This window comes from Diceros bicornis, chromosome 8 (genome assembly GCF_020826845.1).
Source record: "Diceros bicornis minor isolate mBicDic1 chromosome 8, mDicBic1.mat.cur, whole genome shotgun sequence".
NCBI classification, from domain to species: Eukaryota; Metazoa; Chordata; class Mammalia; order Perissodactyla; family Rhinocerotidae; genus Diceros; species Diceros bicornis.
In genome coordinates this window covers 58689553-58711523 of record NC_080747.1, presented here as the reverse complement: position 1 = coordinate 58711523, position 21971 = coordinate 58689553, and the positions used below count along the sequence as shown (strand labels likewise).

The following is a 21971-nucleotide window of genomic DNA, read 5'->3' as shown; positions in this document are numbered from 1 at the left end:
TTCCCGAAACAGTTCCTCCCCTCCTTCTTCTCCTTTCTTCCCTTCTCCCCCTCCCACCCTTCCCTGTTATCTTGTGCATTCAGGAACGGTGTTTTGAGGGATGGGCGCAGCGTGCGGGGCTTTTGGGGGTGGGCGGTTGCATTGCACCGGAGGTTTGGACTCCCACTCCGGGAGCCCCGGCTTGTCACACCTAGGGCTTCACCACTTTGCGGCATTCGTAACAATTCCTGGTGACAAACTGCAGCCAATTCGCATCCTCGCCGGGCCGTCTGGGGTTCCCCTTTCCGGAGGGCGGTCTGGGCGCTTGAATGAAGTCCTGGACGCTGGGTCCAGGAGCCCAGTGCTCCGGATGCTGCAGCCGGAGTCGGGTTCGCGGGGCTTTCTCTCCTCCTCACTGACTCACAGCTTTTTCGGGCAGCCGGAGGCGGGGGTTTCAGGAAGTCCTTGGGCCGAACAGGGAGCCATCCAGTAGACACGTGTCCTGGGAGGACCGCGGCCGGGCTGGGGTTTGACAGTTGGGGAGGGGGGTTGGGGACGTTTCCTGCCCTGCATTTTCCTGGGCAGAAGCTGGAGGCGCCGGCCGCTTTTCTCCCCTCCCCCTCTGCACAACTCCTCCTCTTTTAAAAGCGAAGTTGAGTGCAGCTCTGTTTCTTTTCGGCCCAGCCCCCACCCTTTGGAGACTCAAGGTGAAGCCCGAAGCTCTGAGAAGAGTCCTTGAGAAGGCTCAGCGGGACGAGCCGAGCCGTTTGTAGTAAATCACATCAGCACAGGGCCCGTGGGACTTTGGGCACAGAATTTCTCTGTGAGTTTTTGTAGCTTCTCTGGTCTGCCTGGTCTGACCATAGAGTGAAAAGTAGAGAATTGTCTAGTTGATTCTTGACCTCAAATCTGATAAATCAGGCCCCCTTGTAGGCTTCTTTTTGCACGTATAAATACAGACTTTCTTTTCTAATCCTGACCCAGTATCTGGAGTTTTGGGAAAAGAATATTGAATGTCAGTATTTATTTTTGCTGGCTTCATAAATGTTAAATTAAAATTAAAACGGGCAAACAACTCCCTGCCCCGAATTGTTATTGAATTGGCTCCTGCTCCTGTCACAAGAACCTTCTACAAACCAAGGTGCAGCCTTTAGGCACCAATCCCGGTCTCCAGCATTTCCTGATTAGCCAGCTCCTGAAAAGCATTAGTGGTAGAAATAAAACGCACAAGGTGATAAGATGAAACCCAGTAACTGTTTCTTTTTCTTACTTTTCCCCCTCCTTTCCAGGCTGGTAATGAAGAAATGGTGCAAATAGGTAAGCCTTGTTCTCAGATGTCACTCTTATCTTAGTAGAAAGTAGGGAATGAAGTAAGCTAAGCAAAATATTGTTTCTGAAATTTCTCCCCTTGGTGGTTAAAAAAATAATTTGTAGTCCAGGAATATTTCTATTTTTCTCTTCCTGTTTCTGGTGAAGACACCCACTTTCCTCAGGCTGAGTTATAGTGATGTAAAAATTCTGCTGTTGGACTTTTCAAGCATCAATTCATTACTGTCTTTAGAACAGAAGGCAAAGTGTAAGAATGCTACAAAGAAGGGAAAAATGAAGTACAGAGGATGGAAATTTTTCTCTTAAAAATTTTCCAGCTTTCAATAAACCCTCTGATGACTTCTCTTAGTCCATCTGCTTTCTAATAATTATCTACTAATGTGCAAATACTATAAGGCCTTTTGCAAATAACATCTAAAAACCTCAGTATTACCTGCTGATGTGGGAATTATTCCCATTTTATGGATGAGGAGACTGAGGCTCAGAGAGTGTGACTTGTAACAGGTCACTCCAAAGTCCATGGTCTTTTTTGAAGCTGTTTATACTAATATATCTGTTCTGAATTAAGAGACTGAAAGTCATCTGGCAAGAAGCCAGGCTCCATTCAAAGTCTTTTTATACACATTTAAGTTGGGTTACTTTAAAAGACAGTTTTTCTTTTTGGCAGAGTATTAGTCTCTATAAATTCTGTATTTGTCAAGTGATATTGTAAAGTTATCTTTTAGACGGAAAGTTTTTATTACTGCAGACATAGTTCCAAGTCATTGCGCATGCCCTCTGTGCCATGCACAGTGTTAATTGCTGTATGTGCATTCTGTCATCTAATTCTCACACTGTAAGGTAGGGGTACGATTATGCCTATTTTAGATTTGAAGAAAATGAAGCTTGAGAGGTTACAGAGCTACCTGCTATAGTGCATAGTGCAGAGCTGGGGTGGGGAGGGTTCCATACTTGAAAACTAGATCCAGGCCCAGAGGTGTCTGTCTGTAGCTGTCTAGCAGCATGTGTCAGAATGCTCCTAGTCAGTGCTTAGCATTGTTGGAACTCTTCCCCAAGGTCAGCCCTCCGTAGTAAGAGCTGGACAGAGGGGAGGAGAGTGACTGAGAAGTGCTTTAAACATCTAGTGTCTCTGAAGAGACATTTGTCATTTGTAGTTGATAGCATTCAGCCATCAATATATATTTTTTTAAAGAAGGATTTTTTTAACCACTCCTCAAACAAGTAGGGAAAAGAAAGCTGTCTTACTTTTTATTACTTAAACATTTGATTAAACATCTCAACTTTTCAATATGTAAATTAAGAAGCTGTTTTAAGATTACCCATTCTACCAAAGGAATAAAATATGTTGCTTTGATTAAATTTTTAGATAGAATCAGCATGCAGTCCTGTAAGAGGCCCTGGTTAGACTTTGGTCCAGTCCTTTTGCTACTGTCGTTCCTTTGGGAGCCCTTTTCTGCAGGGGAGAAAGTAGTATAGGTGTGCTTCAGTTGGTAGGAGGGAGATGAGCAGCCATGTGGAAGAGAGGAGGGCGGGGCCCTCTTAAGTTATATTGCTGGAGATTTACTTGCTCCCAAGCTCCTCTGCTCTATGGGATTTCTCTCTTTTATTATTATCATTTTTATTTACCATTTTCAAGTTGAATGAAGAGAAAAAATAAAGATAAAAATAGATTTGACTTATGGGTCTTCTGATAGCAAAAGTATAGTTTTCATTTGCCTTGGGTTATAATCATTTATGTAGCTCTTATGAAGGATTTAAAAATATATTTAAAGAAATCTTATGTACAGCAGTGAGGTTTCTCTCCCATGTTCCCATGTGTAAAGGGATTGCTAACTTGGAGGTTTGATAAAATGTACTCCTCTACATATAATTAAGTAATTTTTTTCCGATGATTGATTTGAAAGTGGTTTTGTATAACTGCCTGGAGGTGCCATTTGATCAGTGATACAATTAGGAAAGACTAATAAGGTTTGCAGAATTAAGTAATTTGTATTTATTGGTCTTCAAATTGGCTAGAGAAAATTCCGTGCTTCTGAATAATTTCTGGGTAATTTAATGTCTCAGGAAGAGTTAAATACAAATTAGTGACAAACCACAAATTATTAGGAAGCCAAATTTAAAAAAATACTTTCTATTGAAATACGATATATATGCAGGATGGTGCGTATAAGTGTACACCTTGCTGATTCTGCATGAAGGGAACACTCCAGTGTAACCAGCACCTGGATCAGCAAGTAGAACATTCCGAGCACTTGTGCCACCTTCCTAGTACCATCCCTGCACAGGGTAACCACTGTCTTGACTTCTAACAGGATGGATTCATTTTGCCAGTTTTTTAATGTTTTTTATAAATAAAATCACACAATATGTACCTTTTAGTAAATGGCTTAGGAAATCAATTAAAAAATATATATCTGATGTGCTTCGACCTTCTAGACTAGGAAGGCTTTTATTTAGTTAGGGAAAAGGCAGTTTGTGATAGGAGCACGTTAGAATATGTATAGAAATATCAGCTATAGAGTGTGTCATATGGGATATTGCTTCTTTCCTTCTCTCTCCACCCAGTGGAAAAATGCCCTGTTGGTATGTGGGAAAGTACAATTCACTCTAGAGAAAATGGGCAAATAGGTTTTGAACTGTGATCTAGTTCTCTGCTCCTTTGTCAACTAGAGAGGAACTATCTACTTACCTACCTGTCTACACCTGTATATACACCCGTACATAACTGCACTCATACATGTACTCACATATATGCACATGCATGTACACATACATATATTCATATAGGTGCGTGTGTGAATGTGTATGCACTGTGTTTATACGTGTCAGTGTGTTTCATGAGACCATTAACATACTTCTGTGGCATATCAGGAAGCTCTTTCATTTCTGACTCAGAATATGGTCTTGGTAGAATACCTAGGGTAATTGTGGGCAACTGAATGGCTGGCCTGATTGGGTAAGGAGGTTTGCTCTGTGACACATATGGCTTAGGAAATACTCATTGTTTTGTAGGAATTGGAGAATCTGGAAAAGAATTCTCTGAGTCCTTTTGTTTCATAAGCCACCACTACTTTGAGATTGTCCGGGTGTCATTAGAGGAAAAGGCATTGTGAGGCTTTGATGTCAAGCTGTCTTTCCTTCCCCACCTGCTCTCTTGGAATTGGGGCATATCCATCTTTCTCTGCCCTATTTCTGTTTCCAGGTTTCAAATTCTATTACATTTCAGTCTTAACAAAATAAAGTTGCTAATCTTGTCCTCTCAAACATCCAGTTTACTTAGAAATAATTTTTCATCATTTGCAGGTATTTATTTGGTTTTCAAGGTGTAGTGTGAGTCACTTTACCCAGTCCTTGGCGTATAGTAAGCATTTCTACTAATGTAGACTTCATGGGAGCAAAGACTTTGTTTTGATGACTGCCGTATTGAGTACATAAAACAGAGCTTGGTATCTCATGCGTCCTCAAATATTTGTTATTCACGCATAGATCTACCAAGTAGGGTATTGTCATATTGGGATTTACTGTGTTCTGAATTTCCTTAAATATTCTTGTTCTATGCCCATCTCCAGGTTTAATTGATCCCCAAGAAAATGAGGATGGTGACAATGGCTATACAATTAATTATACAATGTTATCGAGCCTTCTTGTGACTTCTTTTTTCACCCTGCAAAGCTCAGGGACCTAGGCTTATCAGTTTTTTATGCTTTTCTGTTTGTGCTTAATAAGTATTTGGCAAATTGAATTGAATTATGTGCAGGTTTAGAATGCCCACTGATTTTGCACTAAAGTCTATTTAGGATCATTTGCCCTGTTGCTGGCATCAGGGGAAATGAGATAAGCTAAGATTAAAATCTATCAATCCAATTTGCCAGCAGCAATACTAAAAAGTGTGATTTAAAGGAAGTTTAAAGGAATTCTTTGTAAAATCTAGAATTTTAGCTACTGAAGCCGTTATTCTTCCTTGTAACTGAAGATTATGCATTGACTTCACTGGTTTAGCTCCCACCTCCCCACTAAGCATCATAATGATTAATGGTAAATGCTTTAAGCTTCTTACATGAAGATGTTATTAAGTGCAGCGTGTTATCTATCACCAGCAACTTATTGCTATTTAGCTGAAATATTTCTTCCCTATACTTTCACTGTTTTCTCTTGCCATTGTACCAAATAATCATAATATTGCTGAGAAATGTTAAGAAATCTCCAACGTCACTTCTGCTTCCAGGATGATTATCTCTAAACATTCTTTGCTTGTGGGTAGCTAACCCAGATTACATTGGAAATCCATTAGGGACAATTACAAATTGCCTGGTAACATCAGGAGTAGTTTCAATATGAAGAGTTTGGTTATACCACTTGGACTGGATATATTGACCATGAAGACTTAGATGGGACTCTGATGCTTCCTCAAAGATGACTGCTATTACCAGAATTTTGGGAACCTTCTCTTTAGTGTCTCTTTGATGGAGATCAGCTTTTACTCCTAAGCTATGAATTCTTCTTCTTCTTCTTCTTCTTTTTTTTTTTTGAGGAAGATTGGCCCTGAGCTAACATCTGTTGCCAGTCTTCCTCCTTTTTTCCTTTTTTCTCCCCAAAACCGCAGTAGGTAGTTGTATGTCACAGTTGTACATCCTTCTAGTTCTTCTATGTGGGACGCTTCCTCAGCATGGCTTGATGAGCCGTGCATAGGTCCGCCCCTAGGATCTGAACTGGCGAACCCCGGGCCGCCGAAGTGGAGTGCGTGAACTTAATTGCTATGCCACTGGGCCGGCCCCTTGAATTAGTCATTTTAATTAATCAGTTTTTGTTCTGATTATAGATGTTTTATGTGTGTCCATTATAATCGTCATCTTTAATTTTTCTGTATTCCCTGGATTTTTGCCAGTCATCCCAAATACCAAGCTGTTATTAAAATTTAGCATATTTTTATTGTCTTTTAATACACAGATTGTGTTTTTTTGTATACTTCATTTTGTTTTGTTTAATATTTTAGTGTAATTTTCCATATCATTACAAACTCTTTGTAAACATCGTTTTAATCCCATCATACTAATAAACCTTAATTTATGTAACATTTTCCTAATGGTATCCATTTTCTCATGATAATGAATGTTGCCACACAGTGTTGTATACAGATCATTGCCGGCTTTTCAAATGACTACTTTAGGAGGGAGCTCAGGAAGTTGATTACAGAGTAAAACCAAATTAGCATGATACATTTTGACAAATGGCTTTTGAAAAAGTTTGTACAACCTGAGCTACTAGCAATATAGGAAAGTGTTGATTTTTAAAATTTTAATTTTAAATTAGTTTTGGCTCTGTTCTTCTTGACATTTGAATATAATTTTTAAATATTTGGTTATGCAATCTCTGAAAGATACAATGAATTAATAATTTTTCTAGTTATCAAGTACCCAAAAGTGTGAAAAGTTATATTATAAAAATGTTTTGTAAATTTATTACTACTATGAGAGGATTCATCCACCTCATAGAATAGAATTTGAAAGTTGTATATTCTTCAGAATGGATAGTAAAGCGTGGGAGGAGTTTCCTAGCTTAGAAATCTCTGTTCCCATGTATAATTGATCCATCCTGATTTTCCAAATATGTTTACATGACTTTGCTGACTAACCGTAAATCCCTAGGAGAGATTTTGTGGTAAAATGTCCATCTCTGATTTAAAAAAATTATTGCCACAAATTCAGCATGATGAATCTTTATGGAATTTAGACCAAATTGTGAGCAACGTGAAGCAGTCTATCTTGTACTTGAAGTCACTGATAAAAATAATATTTAAGAAACTTAGAGAGTAAAATAGGATTAAATATATGAATCTTCAAATACTGTGGTCTTAGAGATTAAATCACATTTCCTGCAATTTTTCATCATATTTAGTACATATATTTTTATATGTATATAGGCACACAAAAATAAAAAGAATGATTGACATCATTATTCATGAGTTTGAGATCTCTCTATTTTATATGTTAAAACCTCTCTCTTTTACATGTAACGTCCATTCCTTAATCTAAAATCTAAGCAGCATATCCACTAGAGGACCTATTAATATTCATGACTTTTCCTCCATCAAATGGTCAGGGGCATAGACTCTGTTCACTGTGTGGTTTAAAATCCTGACCTCACCACTTTCTAGGTGATGACCTTAACCTCTCAAAGTGTCTTTTTTTAATATGTAACGTAGATATACTACTGCTACTGCTTACTTCATAGAGTTGTAAAGGATTCATAAAATGCTGGCACATGGTAAGCAAGCCAGAATAATAGGTATTATTATTAGTATGACTTAGTCTTGTGCTTTTTTAAAAATACTTTTAATCAAGGAGAACCACCTCATTCTAATCGCTACATTTCTGATAGGTCTGCCTGCCTCCATGAATTTCCAGGAACCTTAATTTACTGTGTTGTGGACTTGTAAACTATCCAACCACTCAGCTTACCATGTGACAGCTCGTTGAGAGTTCTATTTTCATGTATTATCTTCATGTTGATATCTCAAAGTAGTGTTGCTTAAGTCATTGGAATATAGCACTAGAGGGAGGAGTTGAGTAAGGAATCGTGCAAAAACAGTTATTCCATATGGATTCCACACCAACCATATTTTGTGTATACCAGACACAATTCTTTCTTTACCTTATTTATCGAAATTCCTTCTTTCCACTCATTGAGAGAAAGTTCTTGTATTAATCCTGACTCCTTTGGATGCAAATAACAGGAACCCAATTGACACTGGTTAGGGAAAACCAACCAAATTGATCATAGGTACTCAAAGTCAGGTATAGCCAGATCTAGGGTTCAAATAATGTCAGGAATCAGTCTCTCTCTCTCTCCCTCTGTCCTTCATTCCTTCCCTTCCTCCTTCCCTCTGTCCCCCACTTCCCACTCTCTTTCTTTCTCTCTTTCTCATTTTTTCTCTGTGTTGGCTTTATTTCCCTATCAGGATAAGATTGTAGCTCCCCAAGTTTTGGCAAAAACTGTCACTGGCATCTCTAGGCTATCATTCTACCTTTCACCCCACTAGACAGAACAGTTACTTATTTTTTTTACAGCTCCAGGAAAAGTTCCTGGTAGGGCACTTATTGGCTATCTAGCTTGAGTCGTAAGCTTATTCTTGAACCGTTCACTATGGGCAGGGGATGCAGTGCTCTGTTTGGCCTGGATTGAGATATTTCACCCTTGGTTTACAGGGACTAAGAGTGGAGTGTGGGATGGTTAACCTGAGGGGAAGTTGTGGTGCAGTTAAAGATAAAAGAGGGATGGAGGCTGGGAGGCACACATGTACAATAATGCCACAGCCGTGAGGGCTTCTTGGCACACTGCATGGGAAATGGTGGCTGTGGTAGGCAGAATAATGGCCCCCCAAAGACGGCTACGTCTGAATCCCTAGTACTGTGAATATGTTGTGTTACATGGCAGAGAGGAATCAAATTTGCAGATGGAATTAAGGTTGCTAATCAGTTGACCTTAAAATAGGGAGATTACCCTGGATTATCCAGGGGGGAGTCCTTATAAATGGAAGAAGGAGGTGAAGAAAAGAGAACTAGAGAAATGGCAGCATAGGAAAGACTTGGTCCAATGTTGCTGGCTTTGAAGATGGAGGAAGGGAACCACGAGCCAGGGAATGCAGGTGGCCTCTGGAAGTCAAAAAAGACAAGGAAACAGATCACTCCTGGAGCTTCCAGAAGAAATTCGGCCCTGCTGACACCTTGATTTTAGCCCCATGCGACCTATTTCAGACTTTTGACCTCCAGAACAGTAGGATAATAAATTCATGTTGTTTTAAGTTGTCAAGTTTGTGGCAATTTGTTACAGAAGCAATAGGAAACCAATACAGTGGCCTAGTGGACTGTCCCAGTTTCTCATACTTTTGTCAAATTGTGAGCCAGATTATTTTAGATTTGGAAAATATAATTATCGTAAGTAAAGTTTCAGTGAAAACCTTTAAAAATGCTGTCCACATTTCTTATCTGTCATATTTTCCCCAGCCTTTGGCCCTGGGGACAAATGCTAATTTTCCTGGCTTTAAATTCTAGACTCAAGATTAGTTTTTAAAAGTATTATCCATCAAAAAATTGTAAGACGTATGAGAAATATTAATTTTTAGAATGCCTAATGTAGCACTGCAGTCTGTAAAGCTTCCAGTGATGAGAAATATAACCAGTAGAAGTGCTTCTTTAAAAGCTGAGATTGGAATGTTAAAATTTTGGCATTTGGGCCTCAGTTAAAAAAAAAATTTCCTCTACTTGTTATCCTGTTATTGATTATTTGATCATTGTAAGATGTAGGAAACAAAATACTTGGATGTTTTTCTTTAAAACATTTTTCTTCATGCTTTTTCTTTTCTTGAAAGGTCTTCTCTTACCTGATTTCATGTTCTGGAACACTAAAGAATGTGCTGTTCTTTCCTAAATGACTCTCTTGGACATAAACATTGTGCAATTGCAACAAATATTTATGAAAAAGCCAGATTAAAAAAAATGAGAAGAATTCTTAAGTTCACAACTATTTGTTCTTTCTTAATGAGTTAAAAAAAAACATCTTTTTTTTCTCAAATAGCTTTGATGAAAAATCCTTGACTATGAAAATAGTCATCATAGTGAATAAAAGACATCAAAGAGTTTCTCTGCCTTGTGGTGATAAGAGCCTAGAGGAGATGAAGTGAGGAAAAAAGAATTTGGCTGTGTTCAGAATTTCAGCATGTGTCACAATTTTTAATTGCCTCTGAGAGATGTGTCCCCTTCTCCATTAGTGTTTACAGCCTTGGTAAGGCCTTTGGCGTGTGGCGTCCTCTTGAACATCCACTCTTCACCCCACTCACATCTTTCCTGGAGCAGCTGGCTCCTCTCATTTCTGATGAAAGTCATTCTCTTACCCTCAGCTCAGGATTTGGAAATGTTGTTGTTGGAGCTGCTTCTTTAGCAGATCTTGAAAACGCTTACTCGATTTCATTCTTGTGGCCAGATTGTTGCATTCTGAGAATTTATACCTGATAAAGGAAATTGCCTCTGTGAACCGCCTCTTTATAGTCATCAGCCAATTCTTGGGAGAGAATCCCAGTGTCTAGGTTGGGTAATAGAGCATGAGTTGTTACAGCCAGCCTGGACTTCAGGCCCTCTGTTGACATGGAGCTTAAGATCCCTTTTAACCATATCAGAAACACTAGAGTGGGGTGAGAATAGAGTTGGGGGGAGGCCTGAGGGGTGCTGGGACGTGGAAGGAATCTGAAACTGACTTCTGTCCTCTCCAGCTCTAGTAGATGATGATGGTGACGGTGACAGTAACATCAGCTAATTCTTCATTTATTGCAATCTAATCAATGGACAAGCCCTTTATGTGCCTTACCTCATTTGGTCCCCATTATTATCCCTACTTGACAGATAATCTCTCTGAGCCTTAATTTTCACAGTTTACTTGCAGGATGCCAAAGAGCACATCAGCTTGAGACCAGAATTCCCACGCAGTGCCTTCTGACTCCAGACCTTTTGTACCCAACCATCATACCCTACTCCCTTCCTCGCTTGAGAACTAGAGCCACATTGCGTCAGTCACAAGTACCCCAATATTGTGTGCCTGGGGTAGCTTTGGTCTTAATTTGATTAGCTACAAATTGCTGTGATATTTGGGAGCTTTGTCCTGTAGTCATTCCAGGTCCTAGCAATGTTGATTGTACCACTGACGGCTTTTGTTCTCTTATTCTTCCATCGTGTGATCTTTGTAATGTGCTAGGGACATCTAGTAGCATTCTACAACATACTTAGAAGAATACCAAGCTGCCTGTCCTCACTTGTGAGCATATGTGGCTGAAAGCACGAAGGAGTTAAGATGATCCCAAAGCATAGGCCACTGTGTCTTGCTGGGAGAGCACTCCCTCCCAAGAATCCCCTCTTCCCAAAATAGCCATTGATATTTTTTTTTTCCCCAAAGACTAATGTACGCTGGGGACATTTGGACATAGTTAAGATACCACACCTCTGCCCTAAAGAGCTTAAAATCTCTGAAAGGACAAGACATAAACATATAACTTTTCTCGCATAGAGATTTTTATAACTTTGATAGACAGTGCATGACCGTGAGAGCTAGGAAGCTTAGACCGAGAGGTATGTACTCTGGAAAAGATAGCAGGAAAGTTTCTTGGAAAAGATGGGGCTTGAGATAGGCTGTGAGGGGCTATGTTGGATTTGCATAGATGGAGAGAAAGCAGCCTTTTCCGTTGGGTGACATAGCAGAGAGGGGCTTAAAAGGCAAGTGTGAGGAAGCTGGGTCTAATGAGCGCATTAGAACATTTCGAGAGGCTAATGTGGTGTCGAAAAGAAATTTGGGACAGAACCCAGAGGGCCTTAAATGACAGAGTTAAATTTTGATTTGGGTTAAGTTTCCTAATTTCTGAGTTTCAGTTTCTTACTTGTGAAGTGAGAAGATTTGATTAGTAGATGGTCCTTCCAGCAGTTTTCGGGTTTCACATGGACAAAAGATATCAATTTTCTACATCTATTTTATCCTGAAGTAATGATGAGCCAATGAAACTATTCAGAGAAAATAACGTAGTAATATCCATATCTGACATTGACTGAGCACTTCCTACGTGCCAGAGAGTGTGCTAAGCACTTTGGATGACACCATTTAATTTTTACAAGTCTATGAATTAAATACAATTACCTTCACTTTTACAGTTGAGTACTGATGTAAAAGGTCTTAAGTGACCCAAATCACAAAGCGAGTAAATGGTGAACCCAGGCATTTTAAATGTGAGATTTTAGAACAGTTTTCCTGGAGGTAGTTTAGAGAATATTTTGGTACAATCTATACAGTATTTGGTAGTGAGGAGTTTGGGCTTGGCACCTGCAGCCTTTCAGTGTGAGGAGATGAGGACTTGAAGGTGATTAGAAGAAAGGGGATTAGTTTCAGAGAAATTTCTAAGGAGAAATCAGTAGGACTTGAATGATATTAAGTAGAGGAAAAGTTGAAGTGAAGTCAATTTTCTAGTCTGGAGGTTTGGGAGAGTCAGCATATCGTGAAGAGGAATAGTGAAGTCAGGAAGGCAAGCTGAATCTTCAGGTGAAAATGAGAAGTTTGGTTTGGATATTTTAAGAGTGAAGAGAGAGACATTATTTTCAGCAGAGAACTGACGCGTTCAGGCTTCAGTTTGAGGGAACATTTTTTCTTTTAACCTGTATTTACTGAGGGCATATTAAGTGCAAGTATCATCCTAAAAACACAGACAAGTGTAAAAGGGTCCAACGCCTCAGAAATGATTGAAGTTTGGAAACTGTTATAAAAGTCTAACATGGTTGACATTAAAACAGAAAGTCTGACTAGCTCAAAGGTCGTTAAGTATAGGGAAATGTAGAACACAGTCTCCTCAAATTCTTTGCTCTAGGTTGTGTGCAATATATGTGTGTGTGTATGTGTACAGATGTATGCACATATCACAATACACACATGCACACTGACACAAGAATGTGTTTGTTTCATGCAGCACAAGGAGGAGAAAGGCATTGAGTTAAACTCTAGAATGAGGAATTTAGATATGAGAGAATTCCCTGACAAGGAGAATTGTTAGTGTTATAATTAGACTGCCAGCGGATGTGTGCCAATACTTTTCCTTAGAGGTAGTTCAAGTTTTTGAGGAGATCCTGAATAAAAACATACGTCTCTTACCTGCCTGGGTTTTGAACAAGTTGGGAAATAGCAAATCTAAAGACGTAGTAAAGATATCTTTTACAAAAGAGGGTGGAGCACGTGGCTGTCACTCTGAGAGGCAGTGTGCGGGCTGGCAGTGCACCCCATCCGGTGTGTGTCGGGCCCCACTGGGCAGGGGCAGGGCCGCCTGGGCAGGCGCTCCTGGTGAAGTGGAGGAGAACATGTGCTCCTTTATCAGGAACATTCCCAGGAAGAAGAATGATGAGGGAGGTGCTGAGCTTTGCAAATTTCTTTTTTTTCCCAGACTTACCAATCACAGACATCACTCTTCTTCACTGGGGGAAGGGTGAGGCAATGCTGGGTGAGTGGAATACTCAGAGAAAAATCTCTGCTCACAGAGAGCAGGAGCGGGTTAAAGGCACTTCACCTCTAACTTAAGAAAAAATAACATCAGCTACTTGAGGTGCCTTAATTGTAACAAAGAGGCAAGGATTAGATGACTTTTGAAGGTCTTTTTAATTTTTGACCTGTATAGTTATAATTCTGTGAATATCCAAAGGGATTGCAGAGCAGGGGCTAATTTCCTGCTGCCTGCTGCTAAGTATGAGGGGCTCTGTCTGCATTCCAGGAGTTCTGTTTTAATGATTGGATCCTTTTTGTTGTTGTTGTTCTTAGTAGCTTAAAAAGTAGGTCCTAGATACTATGAAATGTTTGATTTATAGGCCAGTAGGAATTATGAGAAATATATACAACCGTTGCAAGCAGAATTCTGGCTATAGAGGTATATGACAACTTGTGTGGTTTGCTATAATTGATTGCTTGGTAGTAAATTACTGTTTGGGGAAAAGAGGATGCATTATAATTTTAGATACCCCCTCAGGCTCAAACTGCTCTCATTCGTCCATTCATTCACAGATATTTATTGAGTGTCTTCAGGGTCTGTTTTAGGTACTGGGGAACAAGTGACGAGAACAGATAAAAATCCCTGCCCTCATGAAGCTTATATGCTAGTAGGTATAAAAAAAACAGTAAACGAGTAAAGAATAGGTAAAATGTATAGGATGTGAGATGGTGATAAGTCTTGTGGAGAAATGTAAAATGTGAAGGGAGATGGAGAGTGATGAGATGGTTACTGGTGGTCAGGACAGAGCTCACTGGGAGGGTTACATTTAAGCAAAGACTTGAAGGAATTGAGGGGTGAGCCATGTGGCTGTCTGGGGGGAAGACACTTTGGCAGAGGAAACAGCAAACTCAATGACCTTGCGTTGTGAAAATGCCCAGTGCCAGGCTGTAGGACCGTGTGAGCCACTTTACTCTGAGTGGAATGGGTTTTGAGAAGAAGAGTCACATGATCTGCTGCTTTAATTACTCTGGCTCCGTTTTGAGGGTAACCTTTGAGGATAACCTACAACCTATAACCTTGAGAGAAGAGCAGAAGCAAGGAGGATGGTTAGCAGGCTCATTTAAAATTGAGACGGTAGTGATTTGGACTAGGGTAGTAGCAAGGGGAGGTGGTGAACAGTGGTCAGAGTCTGGAGATATTTTGAGGGTAGAGTCAATAGAATTTGTTAAAAGATTTGGTGTGTGGTATGAGAAAAATTAAGGATAGTTTAGTCAAGTTTTTGGTCTAACTGGAAGTATAGAGTTGCCATTTACTGACGTGGGCCAGGAGAAGCAGATTTGGGGGCAGGAAGATAGGAAGTTTACTTTTGGAAATGTCAAGTTGAGATGCCTAGTGAATATTCACATGGAGAGGATCCGTAGGCAATTAAATTGACAAAAGAAGAGCTCACAGATGAAGCCTGAGCTAGAGATATATGATTGTGAAGGCATTCAAAGTCACAAGACAGGATGAGCTCACCAGGCTAGAGAGGGTAGATGCACAAGAGAAGAGGCAGTGGCCTAGGTCCTACAGCACTGCAGTGTACACAGTCATGGGAGTAAAGGGACGTGAAGGGGGAGAATGAGAAGGGAATACCAATGAGGAAAAAGGAGAACCAGAAGAGAATGGTTTCCTGGAAACTAAATAAAGAAAGCATTTCAGTAAGGACAGAGAAATAAGGTGGGTCAGATGCTGCGGATAGGGCAAGTAAGAAGATGAAGTCTTGGCCATTGGTTTCAGCAACATTGGGTTAGTAGTGACCTTGACAAGGGACTGATTGGAGTGGGTTCGAGAAGGAATAAGAATGGGAAGACAGGAATTGCAGACATTTAATATAGTCAGTCTTTTGAAGTGTTTTGCTATAAAGGGGAGTGAAGTAATGGGGGATTAGCTAGAGGCGGATGTGGCTTCAAGAAGGTTTTTTGTTAAAGATGGGAAATATGGCAGTTTATTTATTTGCTGATAGGAATGCCCCAGTGATGTGGGGAAAATTGATGAGGAAAGAGAGAGAGGACGATTGCTAAAACTGTTCTTGCAAAGGCAAGGGGGATTAGACTATGGTACACAGTGAAAGGTTTGCTCGTAGGTAGGATTGCAGACAGTTCATCCGTACGACCAGGAGGGAGGTGGACCATGTGTGCACAGACGCCAGTGGGTTGTGGAAAATTCACTGCATCTGAGTCGTGCTGGGGTAATTAGTGACCACAGTGTGGCTTTACAGTGGCCCCAGCCCACTGTACTTGTGGAATTTATGGCCCACAAAAACCTTTACATACCTATTGCTGTGGCCCTTCAGCCATCTCAGCTGACAATTGTATAGTTTCACGTTTTAAAATTGCATGTGCGTACTATTTTAATGAGTAGCTAAGTTACATTTAAGTCAAAATAGCTAATATTTACTGAATTCTCTGCATAATCTCCTTTAAACCTCTCACCAAACCTATGAAATCGGAACTGTTACTAACCTCCAGTTAACAATTGAGGAAACTTGAGCCTAAGATAAAATAAAGAACTTGTTCAGCTTCATGTGTTGACTTTTAACTTGCTGCTTTCTGACAGTGTAGTTCATTCCTTGACCATGGGCTCTATTGCTTTGTGGAAGTATTTGGACTTGTGAAATGTGTAATTTCTGAATGCAGTAAATTAACATTGGATATAATTTAGTTTGCTTATGTGATTGTAATCTGAGATTAAATACTTTTGATAGCTTTGAGCTTTACCTACCACCTTTCTTTTTTCTCCCAAAGACCAAGAATTTAAGAGCCTTTTTACAAAAAATTTTGAAGCTACACAGAGGAAAAATTGGTTGGCTGGCTGCGGGTAGGCAGAACATCATTATTCTTGTGGCACTTTTCCTTTATAAGTCAGATCTTAAATTAGAAATTGACAGCAAGATGTTCCATCTATTCTGAAGTGAATAAGAGCATAGGAACATGGTCTTTAGCGTCAAAATGATCAGAATTGAAATTTTCCTTTGGCTCCTTGCTTGCTATGTGTCAGGCCTTCTAGGCCTACTTTCTCATTTATAAACTAGGGATTATAATACCTACCTACTGTAATTGTTGTGAGAATTAGAAATGGTATATTCTCAGGCACAAAGCATAGTGCTCAGTATTTATTCTGCTAAGAAATGGCTGTGACTGGGTAGCTCCTTTGTCAGTTCTATTAACTACTGTCCAGGGGGACAGTAGCCTGAGGGGTTACTAAGTAAGTACATCTTTTCCCTTGGTTACCTTAATTCCCACTGGAAATTAACTTGTTCAGGATTTAATTTCAGAAATGTTTCTCTTGTGTATGTTTTGGGAATGATTTATTATTTAGCATTAGAGAAAATAAAGCTCTCTAGAAATACAGCATCGTAATTTTGAATAAAAATTCAGAGCATATTGTCTGACAGTGGAAAAATGGAACTGTCCCAGAGAATCTAGGATGTGTGGTTTACTGTAAGCACGAGGCTCTGGGTATCCTCTTGGGTGTGGAGGAGCCTCCTTGCATTCTTCCAGTCACTTAATCCAGGCATCGGTATATTGTCTAGACTTTGGTTGTGTAAATTCCCTTCAGTGGAGATGGGAAATCCATACGTTAAAATTAAGCATTGCTTTCTCCTTCCCTTGAAACAGTAAACCGATGGTTTAGAGAAAGAGTTATAACTGGGATTATTGGTGCAGCCAGATGCTCATGGGCCTTGGGTAGTAAGTCAGAGTGTGGAGCAGCATAGACAAAGCAAAGGTCCTCTAGTTATCTGCATTACTAACAATACATATTAAGCAAATCCTACTGACAAGAGACCCTGGCAGGTGCAAAATCTTGTATTAGATGATATTGGGAGTACCAAGTCGAATGGGGAGTTCCTTAGCCTCAAAGAATTAACATGGTGTAGGCTTTGTCAGTCCACATCCGGAGCCCAATTCATCCCTTACTCTGGAAACTTGCTCCTCCAACACTCTTCTGCTGTGACACTTGAGTTCATTCCCTAAAATTTTGACTTTTTTCTCTAAACCAGAATTTACAAAAGAATCCACCAGGTGTTTGGTTGTAAGGGAGACCGATTCTCTGTGTCTGTCTTGCCCTAACGCCCAGGGCAGGTCCTTGACTGTGATAGAGAGAGCCTCCGAAGCAGGGATCACGCTGCTGCTGCTGCCAGTGTTGGAGCCAGGCTTCACTCTACTCTGTGATATGACCATCTTCACTCCTTCTCTGCTTAGTAAATATTGACAGCCAGGTTACTTTCTCCATGCATTGAATAAAGAAGGATATTTTGTTTAAATACATTGGTCATTATCAGTGGCATAATAATAACAACATGCACTCAGGGAATTTCCTAGTTGCAAAACACCTTCATTTGTCTTCTGATACTTTACACATTGTTTGAGGTGTTTAAAAAGCAGGAAAATAATGAAAAGATAGTGATTCCAGAAGGATACTTTAAAACATAGGTTATAGGTTCATTCATGGGTCTCAAACTCTAATTTTTTAGATGGCATACATGTAATTTCTATAGGTGAGAGTGTTTGTGAATCATATAATTTTTTCAGGGTCTTTAATACTACAGGACTAGTCTTAGGCTAAAATTATGAAGGTGGGGAACTTTTTAATTCATGTTCTCAGATTTTCCTTTCTATGCTTTCCTTCTTCATCCTTGTTGCCTTCCTCATTTCCTTCTCCAGTATCCCCTGTCTTCTGCTTTCAAAATCATTTCTATAAAGGGATAAATAGTTCATTCAATGTGTTATCTTTCCCAAGAATGTTTGCCTTTCAGCTGACAAAATGCTCACATTTGGCTAAACTAGGGGAATTAAGTTCTAATTGTGAAGTTCAGCGTAACGTGTAAGTGGCCACCCATGTTGTGAGGTGGACCCCAAATACACATTCATAGTTAAATAAACGTCTGTCCCATGTAAGGAATACAGTGCAAACTGACAGTGTTATTTGCTCTTGACTAACCAGTACCTGCATATTCAATTTATAGATTATTATTTCTTCTTTTTTATCCATTCTCCTCATTTTCTGAAAATGTTCTGTGATTTATGGGTCATGACATGATGTAGCAGAATGAGTATATGGGCTTTGGAGTATGACTTGGACCCATATCTGAGCTTCACATTTATTTGACCTTGGATACATACCCCCTGAATCTCAGTTTCCTCACCTGGGAAGTATGATTGGTAGGGTTGTTATAATGGAAAAAATGTGTATGAACTACAGCACCATAAACTACAGTGCATAAATTACAGGCCTATGGTAGATGCAACATAAAGTGGCTATTGTAATTAGTATGAATTCTAGGATTCTTACAGGGAAATAATTAAAACAATCAGAAAAAAATTTCTTCTCCATAATAGTAACTTTGTTAAAAGTTTGTAGCTCATGTCAGTTATGCCAATAATAAATTAATTGGAAGTATGTCTTGATTATAAGCAAGCCAGATATAGTTTATGGAAACTTATATTCATGTTCTTAAACATGTAAATGAGATATGAATATTCATATTATAATAAACTTTAAAAAAAATAAAAATGATTCATTGAACACAAAGTTAACTAAGTGCAATTGAAAAATGACTTAAGTTCTCAAAATTTGATACTTATGAGATAATGCAGAAATATATTTATTATGCAAGTTGAGGTGGAGTTTTGTGAAGTAGGCACTTTATGCCTATGTTATATCCTCCTGTGTTCTCTTGTTGCACAGGGTTCTACAATTCTATTTTTTACCCCACAGATTTACCAATAAAGAGACATAGAGAGTATGAGCTGGTGACTCCAGTCAGCACAAATTTTGAAGGACATTATCTCTCCCATATTCTTTCTGCAAATCACAAAAAGAGGTCAACGAGGGACGTGTCTTCCAACTCTGAGCAATTGTTCTTTAACATCACAGCATTTGGAAGAGATTTTCATCTGCGACTAAAGCCCAATACTCAGCTAGTAGCTCCTGGGGCTGTTGTGGAATGGCAGGAGACATCTCTGGTGCCTGGGAATAGAACTGAGCCCATTAATGATCATCAACCAGGAGGTGCTTCAGAAAGAATCTGGAAAACAGAGCCTTTGCAGACTAACTGTGCTTATGTTGGTGACATCATGGACATTCCAGGAACCTCTGTTGCCATTAGCAACTGTGATGGTCTGGTAAGACTCATTCCCTTTTGTGTGTATATGTTTTTAGGTGTTTGGAAGTGCAGCATGGCTTCAACATAGTTTGGAAGGTGAAGGTGGAAAGGAAGCCTCATTATTATATTTTAAGTTCAGGAAGAAGCATTAGAAAGCGTTTTACTGTCAAAGATGTGTGCCTTGGCTTAATTTTGACATGAAGACAACATTATTCCGAGAAACGAAAGGCCACTCTTTTAGCATTTTTTGCTTATATTTTCATTTGTATTACATTGGGGAATTTTATTGCCTTATTTCTTTCAAAGCATTCTGAAAACTTTCTCAAGAAACAAGATTCCTCCAAAATGATAGTACTTCACTTCTTATGTGGAAACTTTGGATATCTTCTTAAAGAAAGTATTTTGAAAGCATTCTTTCGCTTCCCCACAGAATGCTAAAATGGGAAATGAGCAGATCCTCTGTCAGAATTTGTTCAAATAGCGTTACTTTATGAACATGAGATGTAATGCTCTCTGTAAGGTGGCTTTGATTCATTTTTTTCTTTATTTTCAAATAAAATACCCATATATTGCCCTTCAGTTTTGTGGTTGAGGCCAATAGTAACTGACCTTTCTTTATGCACTCTGCAGGTGTGAAATATATATACATTTTTGTATTTCCAGATGTGATTTGAAAAGTATGTCAATGTTTATGCCTCTTCCATTCACAGTTGACTCCAAGTCTTTGTTCAAAAAGAGCAACCATTTTTCTTTCTGTGGTTGCCAGGCTGCTGTTTCTTGGGAGTTCAGAACTATTCTCTTTGTTTTGTCACTTTTCTGGGACTTCTCAAAATATTCCTTACATTCCTACTTGTAATTATTCTACCTTGGCTAGTCCTCCAACAATACCTTGAATATTCTGCTGTTGTCCTCTGTATGCATGAGCACGACTCAAAGGAGTTAAGACACCATATGTTTCACTGAGTGCTGATGAGTTCATTGTTGTTGGCTTTATTTTTTGGTCCTTGATTTGAAACTTGGGATATTGGCTTGAAAATCAGTTTAAGGAAGGCAAAAAGCAAGGAAGTTATTTTGATAGATTATCACAGTGGTTTTTCTAAAACCTGACTTAGCAATCAGTATTTTTCTTACAGTACATGTCAAATTATCTAATCATATATACAGAAATCTGGGACAATAACAAGTTGTTCTAAGGAAGAGGAAAATAGATATAAAGTGTGAATGAACATTATTAGGATTAATTTCTCATTTTTAAGATGTGGTGTTAACTATCAACATCATGTATCTGTTGATATAATGTGTGTGTATGTACACTACCAGTGTACACTACAAGTATTCATTTGTTCGATTCTTTGATCCATTAATTAATTAATTAAAAGATATCTGTAGGAAGCCAGTTATGAGCCAAGCACTATTCCAGGCACTGTGAAATGGTAAAAGGAATAATCATGGCTAGCATCTGCGTGGAGCTCAAACATGTTAAATTTGCTATAGAATTTAAGTGTCAAAATATCTGACAAATACATATATATATACACATCTATATCTGTATCTGTATTTATGTATAGATATCTATGTATATATTAGAGTCATGTTTACCTTAAAAAATTGTGTTTAAGGGAAGTATCTTCTGGAGAGATTTTATGAATGGGACAGAATTTTGAATTAAAGATAAGTGGTCTAGGCCTTGAGCTTGATCAAGGAAAAGGTAGGATCCGGCCTATAGCAGGCAGTGCTGACTGCGTGGGTATGCAGAAACGGAAGCCTTTTCCAGAGTTTCCAGCTCACAGCAGCTGTGGAGAAAGAATGAAGATGATGGCAGGAAGAGAAGCAGGGTTATAGAGAGCAGATCAACAAACTGGAGGGATAACACCAGCAACTACTTCATTAAACTGGGGACAAATTCTTAAAATTGCAGAATTGCATTGGACAGGATAAGCCCTTAGCAGAGATGAAGTAGGAAGTTTAATTGATGGGAATGTAAATAAATTTGACTGATTAGCTGATTCTTAAACCCTTTTTGTTCCTTTAACTTGCTTTGTAGGGATTTAAGCTTGACCTTCTTGACCTCAGAAAGGGAAGCAGGGATATTGAGATAACATAAATGCCCAAGGATTAAGCTGATGGGATTTAAAGCCATTGCCCTGGGAGGCTCTGGGATTATAATCAAATCCAAGTTGTCCTAGTAGAAAGTACAGCCACTTCTGGCCTAAAAATACCAAAGGGAAAATTGGCAAGTATATAGTTAAGCAAGTATATAGTCAAGTCTCGTGATATGGAAGAAAAATGCCATTGAAGCCCTACCTGGATGGGAAATCTAATCCTTTTGATTAGGTTAGTTTTAGACTGATGTAGAAGCGATTCCAGTGATCTGCTTTTCTACATGTGTCCTTTGAAGTTGTTACACTAGGGAGGAGCCACAGGTATTTATTTGTCATTAAGGTTGGATAGTTCATAGCAAGGCCTTCTCCCTAAGTGAAATTCCTTGCCTCTTTTTTTCTCTTATGTGTGGCA

At 39.2% G+C, this 21971-nt stretch overlaps 1 protein-coding gene across 4 annotated transcripts in view; it reads left to right on the top strand.

Annotated features, from left to right (window-relative positions):
* ADAMTS3 (ADAM metallopeptidase with thrombospondin type 1 motif 3) overlaps positions 1–21971 on the top strand; it is a 266272-nt gene that overhangs the window by 1356 nt on the left and 242945 nt on the right. For 3 of the 4 annotated variants that reach the window (XM_058547247.1, XM_058547245.1, XM_058547244.1), the window contains exons 2-3: positions 1269–1296; positions 19070–19476. In XM_058547247.1, coding sequence (XP_058403230.1) covers positions 1284–1296; positions 19070–19476 — 420 coding nt within the window. In that variant the 5' untranslated portion in view covers positions 1269–1283. Of the gene's footprint in view, positions 1–663; positions 803–1268; positions 1297–19069; positions 19477–21971 lie in introns of all 4 variants that reach the window. The other variant, XM_058547246.1, reaches the window with a different exon arrangement.